The sequence below is a fragment of the Rana temporaria genome, chromosome 1 (genome assembly GCF_905171775.1).
Source record: "Rana temporaria chromosome 1, aRanTem1.1, whole genome shotgun sequence".
NCBI classification, from domain to species: domain Eukaryota; kingdom Metazoa; phylum Chordata; class Amphibia; order Anura; family Ranidae; genus Rana; species Rana temporaria.
Window position 1 is genome coordinate 664,141,337 of NC_053489.1, and position 9,969 is coordinate 664,151,305.

General features: G+C 40.8%; 1 protein-coding gene across 1 annotated transcript in view; it reads left to right on the forward strand.

The window, feature by feature from the left end:
- EMX1 (empty spiracles homeobox 1) overlaps positions 1-5,020 on the forward strand; it is a 91,086-nt gene extending 86,066 nt beyond the window's left edge. Inside the window, exon 3 of the mRNA XM_040335554.1 lies at positions 4,436-5,020. Within this exon, the coding sequence (XP_040191488.1) occupies positions 4,436-4,603 (168 nt within the window). The 3' untranslated portion in view covers positions 4,604-5,020. The remainder of the gene's footprint in view (positions 1-4,435) is intronic.
- Positions 5,021-9,969: the final 4,949 nt, after the last annotated feature.

Consider the following 9,969-nt stretch of genomic DNA (forward strand, 5'->3'; position numbering starts at 1 on the left):
AAACTTTTGTCTACTAGACAATATAGTAGCAGGTCTGAACAAAGAGCACATAGCTGTTTATTTGTGGTCCTGCTCCGATTAATGTCTGAATGACGAAATTGCTCCACTTGGGGCCACTCAATGTACATTATTAGTACTAGCCAACGGTGGCAAATTTTCCCCTGTCCCTCAGCCCATTCTGCCCACCCCCCCAATTTTGTGTATTAAGGTATTGTGTAAAATCACTGCAATGCATAACCTTAGGTACTGAAGGAAAAGTCTACATGCTGAGTTGAACATTTTTGACAGATCTCCACTCTTTTCCATTATGGCACTATCAGCATTGTGGTTCTTGACCTCATACATGTAGAACTGCGATGGATAACAACCTTGGGGTACTGGAGGAAAAGTCCACCTGCTAAGTTTAACATTTTGACAGATCTCCATTCTTTTCCATAGCTGGCACTATCAGCATTGTGGTTTTTGACCTTGTACATGTAGAACTGCTATTGATAACATTGGAGTTCTGGAGGAAAAGTCAACTTGCTGAGTTGAACATTTTTGGCTGATCTCCACTCTTTTCCATTGTAGCACTACCAGCATTGTGGTTCTTGACCTTGTACATGTAGAACTGCGATGGAAAACATTGGAGTTCTGGAGGAAAAGTCCACCTGCTGAGTTAAACATTTTGACAGATCTCCATTATTTTCCATAGCTGGCACGATCAGCATTTTGGTTCTTGACCTCATACATGTAGAACTGCGATGGATAACCTTGGGGTACTGGAGGAAAAGTCCACCTGCTAAGTTAAACATTTTGACAGATCTCCATTCTTTTCCATAGCTGGCACGATCAGCATTTTGGTTCTTTACCTCATACATGTAGAACTGCAATGGATAACCTTGGGATACTAAAGAAAAAGCCCATCTGCTGAGTTAAACATTTTGGCTGATCTCCATTCTTTTCCATAGCTGGCACCATCAGCATTGTGGTTCCTTACCACCCTGGAAAAGTCTATGGGAGAAATCTAAAGTGCTAATTTTAAAGGCTTATATGCAAGTTATTGTCAAAAAAAGTGTTTGGGGACCTGGGTCCTGCCCCAGGGGACATGCATCAATGCAAAAAAAAGTTATACATTTTTTTTTTCGGGAGCAGTGATTTTAATAATGCTTAAAGTGAAATAATACATTTTGTACCTAGGGGGTGTGTAAAGTATGCCTGTAAAGCAGCGCCTGTTGCCCGTGCTTAGAACTGTCCCTGCACAAAGTGTAATTTCTGAAGGATAAAAAGTCATTTAAAATCACTGCTCCCGAAAAAACTGCAGTTTTTACAACTTTTTTTTGCATTGATACATGTCCCCAGGGGCAGGACCCGGGTCCCCAAACACTTTTTAGGACAATAACTTGCATACTAGCCTTTAAAATTAGCACTTTAGATTTCAAATGTTCGAGTCCCATAAACTTTAATGGGGTTCTAAAGTTCACACAAACTTTTGGTCTGTTCGCAGGTTCTGGTGTGAACCGAATGGGGGGGTGTTTGGCTCATCCCTAATAGTGACCTTAGATTATAAAGTCCTTGAGGGCATGGACTTGTAGAGTATGTAAATTGTTGCAAAAATTGAGAGTGCTATATAAATACATGTATTAAATAATAGGACCCTAATAAGAGTCTTAAGCCAGCCATGCATTTTACAATTTTCTTATTCAATTATCTTAAAATTTTCCATCAACTATATAGTACAAGGGCCTGCCTGATTACATACAAATTAAAAGTTAAGTTTGTTTAACCTCATATTATATGAAAACTTGTGTTTGGCCAGCCTTACAGTAAATGTTTGGTACTGGTTAATTATTCCTCCAGTTGGAGCTTCTTTGGGAACAAAACATTTTAAAGGTTTTTTTTTTTTTTTTTTTTTTAGAATAACAAATTTTGTAAATTAATTAATAGAATTTTGTACGCAACTTTTAGCTTTCCAAAGATAAAAAGGTTTGACAGTCTTTGTTCTGGAAACATGATAAATCTAATGTCATTTATTATTATATCATTTTTTATTTTATATTATAGTATTATATTACTATATTATATAGTTTATATATCTTGAAAGTTAAAATTTTAAAAGCTATCATCCAATTATGTGTTTTAAACAAAATGTTCTCCCGTCTTATAGCACAAAGCAATGGTTCATCCCTGCAGCTGGTTTATACACACGGATAGGTAGAATCCTGCTCTAAAGAAAACAAAACAACGTTTGAACCTGGCTTTTTATAGTCTTTTTTTGAAAAAAAAAAAAATGTATTCTTGAGTGAGTGATATCATCTTGTATAAGATGAAAGCACTCATCACTTGACAATATATTGTTGTTTTATTAATCATATTTAAAGCTTTTAATCAGTTTACATTCAATAATTATAAATTACTAAGACATCAAAATGCAGGAAGAACTTTTTTTTTTCTTTTTTGGGATTAATGAAAGGGGGAGAGAGAGGGGAGAAGAGAGGGGAATGTGTTATAGTATAGAAGTATAGAGAACACCATCATATATGTAGTATTATAAGGATGGATCTAACTCTGTACCCACACAAACTTAATTGTAAAAACAAAAAAAAACAAAAAATGCAGGAAGAACATAGAAGGAATTATTTTATGGCTATAATCAGATATTAAAATAAAATTAAATATTCCATTTACTTTGTTAGGAGCTGCAGAAACTGTACATATTGTATGATATAATAATAACGATAACAATAATATAATATAATAAGAACATGTTACTGGTATAGATAGTTGCAATGGATGAAACAGAAAAACAAATAAAAGGACCAAATAAAAATCTTAAACAGAGAAAATAAATATACTGTATATATAAAAGTAAACAAAATAAAAATTCTTTCTCATATGTATCTAAAATAATTTAGTTTTTAGCACTAAAGAAAATAACAATATTTAATATTACTAAAGCTTATCTAAAATCAAAACTTTTTTTTTTTTCCGTTTTGGATAAAATGTGGATCGGTTAAAATACCAGTCATGTTTTTATTGCTGTTTGTGTGCCCACTAGGAAGATTAAACCTTTATTTTTGTCCTTTGTGATCGTTGTTGCCAAGACTGAAAGTGAGAGAAAATCTAAAATGTTCAGTTGCCTCTAGAATAGAAACAAAGGTCACATTTCCAATAGGGAACCTTGTTTCAGCAAAAATTGTCTGCGATTTCCTCTCACTTCCTGTTACTTCTATAAAAGGGGAAGTAAAAAAAGTTTTTTTTTCTTTGTTCTTTACACAAGCAAAAAAAAAGTTAAAACGAAATTACCCTGATAAAAACCCTACTGTATCCAAAATAAAACAATACTGTATATATACTTGAATTTTTTTTAAATAAAGTATTATTATTATTCAAAATTTTATAAAAAACTGTTTGCAGTTTCTATATAATTCAGGTTGCAGGTTCCACATAATTCAAGCCAAGACAGTTAGGAGGGCCATGCCCATGAGGAGCTGACAATCTAAAGGGAGTTGTTCGACAATGTAACTTTCAGGAGTAAGGTGGGGGCTGGGTAGGGCTTCCCTGAAGAGATGAGTTTTCAGGGATCACCTAAAGGTAGACAGAGTAAAAGACAACTGGACAGATCGGGGGTAGAGAGAGGTTCTGGGAAAGTCCTAGATGCTAGCATGTAAGGTGATGTGGGAGCTAGGTCTTCAGAGGTTTTGGAAGGTTGAGGTTGAGGGAGCTAGGTATTGGAAGGTTGAGGTCGAGGGAGCTAGGTCTTGGAAGGTTGAGGTCCAGGGAGCTAGGTCTTGGAAGGCTGATGTCCAGGGAGCTAGGTCTTGGAAGGATGAGGTCCAGGGAGTTAGGTCTTGGAAGGATGAGGTCCAGGGAGTTAGGTCTTGGAAGGATGAAGTCCAGGGAGTTAGGTCTTGGAAGGATGAGGTCCAGGGAGTTAGGTCTTGGAAGGTTGAGGTCCAGGGAGCTAGGTCTTGGAAGGCTGATGTCCAGGGAGCTAGGTCTTGGAAGGATGAGGTCCAGGGAGCTAGGTCTTGGAAGGTTGGGGTCCAGGGAGCTAGGTCTTGAAAGGTTGAGGTTGAGGGATCTAGGTCTTCAAAGGTCTTGGAAGGTTGAGGTTGAGGGAGCTAGGTCTTGGAAGGTTGAGGTCCAGGGAGCTAGGTCTTGGAAGGCTGATGTCCAGGGAGCTATGTCTTGGAAGGTTGAGGTCCAGGGAGCTAGGTCTTGGAAGGCTGATGTCCAGGGAGCTAGGTCTTGGAAGGATGAGGTCCAGGGAGCCAGGTCTTGGAAGGTGTGAAGAATACAGCTTGGGTGATATTTTGTGACAAGGTTGGTGATGTAGCTGGGTGCACACCTGTGGATGGCTTTGTAGATTGTTGTTAATATTTTGAACTTTACTCAAAAGTAACTGACACTAAATAAAATTACACAAGGTAAATTCTTTCATTTATTTTGATAGGTGAAGGTCTGGTTTCAGAACAGAAGAACCAAGTACAAGAGACAGAAGTTGGAGGAAGAAGGACCAGACTCTGACCAGAAGAAAAAAGGCTCCCACCACATTAACAGATGGAGAATGGCCACCAAGCAACCCAATGGGGAAGACATTGATGTCACATCCAATGACTAAGTGGGTGGATTCTTAGTGCCCCAAACCGATCACAGACTTTCACAGCTGGAAGAAAACATTAAATAAATGACTGAATGGCAATGACCCAGAACAAATAATATGGAATCTCCCCAGAAAGCTGTTGAGTCATGGACCCCGGGTAGACCAGTGCTATGGAGGAAGTCATACACTTGTCACACCACATGGAGACGTGGGTCAGGCCAAGCTGATATCACTATGGACTTTTATCAGCTGTACAAACAACCGTTGACTATATGGTTGTGAAACAAAAAGAAAAAAAAAATCTTTTTTTTTTTTTGGCCTTCCTTATTTCTTTCCTTAATTTTTTTTTTATTTATTTTCTTTATCTGATAAAAAGTAGTTATTACCAACTTAGTGTGTAAATGTGTGTTAATAAAAAATAATATTGAAACAGAATGGGCATTCCTGTAGTGATATGAAGGGGAAAAAATGTAAAAGAAAATTGAAACCACCGCACCATGGTAGACAGATTTGGTCAAACATTAACCGCAATTGAATATTGAGGCCAAAAATAATGCACAACAAAGGTCATACATGTAGAGATGACATATATATGATACATATAGAGAAATATAAGAGACTTAAGCTAACCGCTGTTGGATACACTAGTACAGAGTTATTGAGTTAAAATTCTTGGAGGTCAGATGGGAAAAAAATTCTTCCTCAAGTGGTCCGAATCACATGTTTGTAAGATGAATCAGGTCCTTTACATCACACCATCCCTTCTTACATCAGTGTCTTCAGTCCCCCCCCCCACACATAGGTATTCTCTGCCCCCCTTCACATCACTCCCTACATTAGTGTCTTCTGCCCTCCTTAACATCACCCCCACATTAGTGTCCTCTGCCCCCCTTTACAGCATCCCCTTCCCACAGCTGTGTCCTCTGTATCTCTTCCCATCAATGCTGCTTTCCCCCCACATTCAATTTACAGCCCCTCGCAGCTCTACCCTTTCATTCACATTACAGCCCCTGCAGCTCTGTCCCCCCATTTACATTACAACCTGTGTAGCTCTGCCCCCCCTCCCCCATCCACATTACAAACCATGCAGCTCTGCCCCCTATTCACGGTACAGCCACCCACAGCTGTGTCCCTTCAATTTACAATGCAGCCCCTGCAGCTCTGCCCCCCCGATTCAAATTGCGGCTCTGCCCCCTCCTTCCCATTCACATTGCAGCCTCTGAATGGCTGCCCCCCCACATAGCTCTGTCCCCTCAATATACATTGCAGTTCTGCCCCCCCATTCACATTACAGCCCCCCACAGCTTTATACCCCCAATTTCCATCGTAGACCCTGCAGCTCTGTACTTCCCCCCATTAACCTTACAGCCCCAGGAGCTCTGCCCCTTCACTCTCCTACCTTACTCGGGCAAGAAGTGGAGAGGTGGGAGCTTCTGGAGTTAACTTTTCTTGTACAAAGAGTTTTATTGAAAACACATCAACAGAAAAAAGAATACAAAAGAAAAAGCAGTGGTGGACACACCATGAGCTATCATATAAAGAACTGGAGGCGTCAGAAAAGTTAGTCTGTAGACCTGAGATTGATCCAGCTCCTAGGAATCCAAAGGCGAACCCAGAAGACCAGCAATAGAATGTCCCAATCTCAAGTAGCCTGCTAAATCGACCTAATGCTGGTTTAGGTAACATACCGGTTAACACACCGGAGTAAATGTAGAACTTAAAAGCAAAATGGCTATTCAATACACAACATAACAAAAAGGAAAAAATAAATTCAAAAAGGCACATAGCAGAGGATAGCATTATCCAAAATGTAAAATAAACAATGCATCATGTGTCCAAGACCAACAGGACCAAGCCTTTGGGCCCAAGCCACAAAGAACAAAGAAAGGGAGGATGAGAAGAAAGAGAACCAGCTAGAAGAGTAGCATGAACAAATAGCATTGAAAAGAAAGAGAGAAAAAAGAAAAATAAGGAGAAAATAAAATAGAAGAAAAGGGTCCACGGGGTGGGGGAACAGAGGCTCATCAAAGAGAAAGTAGCGTTGGGTCAAATCATGAAGGGTGGTTGTAAGCCACCCAGGGTTGCCAAACCCGGAGGAATTTATCGTGGGTATCCGCTAACACAGCAGTAAGTTTCTCAATAACCATAATATCATTAATGCAGTTTTTAACTGCTTCAAAGCTGAGGACCGGGGTCTTCCATGCCCTTGCTATGGTCAATTTAGTTGCAGTAAAAACATGCGCCGTCAGCTGGCGTTCAGGGTGGAGAGCTTCTGAAGTTACCTTTTCAACGTAACCATCAGGTGATTGGCTGCTGGGACCGCCCTGCATCGAACAAGCAATCATCGGCTGGTTAACTTAAAAAGTTAACTCCGGCACCTCCCCTTCCCGCCCTCTATCCGAAGCTGCTGTGCCCCCCCCGGTCTAACTGTTCTGCCTGCCTCTCCACTCTGCTTTTATACTGACAGCGGGGCGGCTGAGGTGAAGAGCTGGTTCCTTAATGGTGGGACTGTGGCGGCCTGGATGGGACAGTGCCTCGGTCCGGATCCGTACCGCGGTCCGTCATTTAGTGATGCCTTCACTAGTAGATTTTCAAACGAACGTTCGTCTATACATTCGTATGCAAATTATGATCAGTACATTCGATAACTTGACAAGTGTCATTTGACAGTACTTCAAAATTTAGTTTTTAACATTTGATTTTGGAAGGAATGGACTTTCCTTAATGAAAACCACACACACTGTTAGAAATTCATTCATTTGAAAACAGCTTTCAAACCTGCTTGAATTTACTTTGGTCAATAACAAATGTCAACTTGACCCCACTAATCATTGGAAAATAAACTGAAGTTCTGAAAATTAAAATTTGCTACAAAATTCTACAAGTATTGTATGGCAGGCTTTACCTAAATAGTAACTCAAACTGCAAATAAACCACCACCTCTGGGTGGTCAATGTACATTTCAGGGGGGAGCGCAGATCAGCGATCGCGGCCTCCTCGTGTTGCTAGGACACGGCGCGACCCCGATCTGTGTAGAGAGCAGTGGCCGCGGCTCCTTAACCATGTGATCGGCTGTGACCAATCACAGCCAGTCACATGTAAACACAGAGATGCTGGGGACAGCTAGGTATGTAATCAGGGCACTGATCATCAGTGCCCTGATTACAATTTAAGTTGCTGGGGGGGTCAGTTGTTGCTGAAAGGGTCTATTGTTGGCTGATGGCTGCCGGAGAGTCTGTTAATGCTGGCTGTGCAGAGATCTGTTGATGCTGCCGGAAGTCTATTGTTGCTGGGGGGGGGGGGTTATCGTGGGTTGATCCTTCGCTATTAGCAGGGTCTATTGTTGCTGGCTGCAGGGGATCCGGCTTTTCTTGATATCATTACCAAATTCCATACAAATTACTTAAAAAAAATGATACTTGGTTCTGTATTGTCTAAAAGGGGCGGTACTGGGAGATGGGTAGGGGGATGGAACCAAGGGACGGTGCTCGGAGGAGGGTAGGGGGCGGAGAAAAGGGGGTGACTCGGAAAGGGGGAGTTCCTGCACCTATTGTCTGAGAAAAAAAGCCCTGTTTATATATATATATATATGGAAAGAACCCTTTTTGGGGGATTTATGGGGGATTATAAAGGCATAGGCTGAGAACGTTTAATATAAAAAAAAGTAGAAAATCTTTTATTTTTACAAAAAATATTGAAAAGCATGTATACAATAAGCGGCTTCACATATACCAATGTAACATCTCACAATATGTAACATAGATGGGGGCCCAACCAGCAAAAAACAGATAAAGAACTTCTTGATCCCATTCATCATCAGAGGTTGTCTAATGGATGGGATACAATTTATATCACTATTTGGGGTGCATATTCTTCAATATGGGGAGCTTGTAGAGATACATACAGTGCCTTGAAAAAGTATTCATACCCCTTGAAATCTTCCACATTTTTTCATGTTACAACCAAAAATGTAAATGTATTTTATTGGGATTTTATGTGATGGACCAACACAAAGTGGCACATAATTGTGAAGTGGAAGGAAAATGATAAATGGTTTTAAATTTTTTTTTTACAAATAAATATGTGAAGTGTGGGGGGTACATTTGTATGGCGCCCCCCGGAGTCAATACTTTGTAGAACCTCCTTTCTCTGCAATTACAGCTGCAAGTCTTTTTGGGGTGTCTCTACCAGCTTTGCACATCTAGAGAGTGACATTTTTGCCCATTCTTCTTTGCAAAATATCTCAAGCTCTGTCAGATTGGATGGAGAGTGTCTGTGAACAGCAATTTTCAAGTCTTGCCACAGATTCTCAATTGGATTTAGTTCTGGACTTTGACTGGGCCATTCTAACACATGAATATGCTTTGATCTAAACCATTCCATTGTAGCTCTGGCTGTACGTTGTCCTGCTGGAAGGTGAACCTCCACCCCAGTCTCAAGTCTTTTGTAGACTTTAAAAGTTTTTCTTCTGTATTTGGCTTCATCCATCTTCCCATCAACTCTGACCATCTTCCCTGTCCCTGCTGAAGAAAAGCATCCTCACCTCATGATGCTGCCACCACCATGTTTCACAGTGGGGATAGTGTGTTCAGGGTGTTGTGCAGTGTTAGTTTTCCGCCACAGAGTTTTGCTTTTAGGCCAAAAAGTTACATTTTGGTCTCATCTGACCAGAGCACCTTCTTCCATATGTTTGCTGTGTCCCCCACATGGCTTCTCACAAATTGGACTTCTTATGTCATTCTTTCAACAATGTCTTTCTTCTTGCCACTCTTCCATAAAGGGCAAATTTGTGGAGAACACAACTAATAGTTGTCCTGTGGACAGATTCTCCCACCTGAGCTATGGATCTCTGCAGCTCCTCCAGAGTTACCATGGCACTCTTGGCTGCTTCTCTGATGAATGATCTCCTTGCCCGGCCTGGTGATTGAACAGAGCTCCGTGAGATGTTCAAAGCTTGGGGTATTTTTTTATGACCTAACCCTGCTTTATACTTCTCCCCAACTTTATCCCTGAACTGTCTGGTGTGTTCCTTGGCCTTCATGATGCTGTCTGTTCACGAAGGCAGACCTCAAAATGTGCATGGGCACAGTGAGGCATAGACACAGTGAGGCATGGGCACAGTGAGGCATGGACACAGTGAGGCATGGGCACAGTGAGGCATGGGCACAGTGAGGCATGGGCACAGTGAGGCATGCAGATGTACACCCTAGGCTTATACTCGAGTCAATACGTTTTCCCATTTTTTTGTGGTAAAATTAGGTGCCTCGGTTTATATTCGGGTCGGCTCATACTCGAGTATATACGGTACATCAATTTGCAAATTAAATGTTACAACCATTTCCATGCAGACATCTGCCCATAGTGATAAAGTAGTTTCAAGCCAA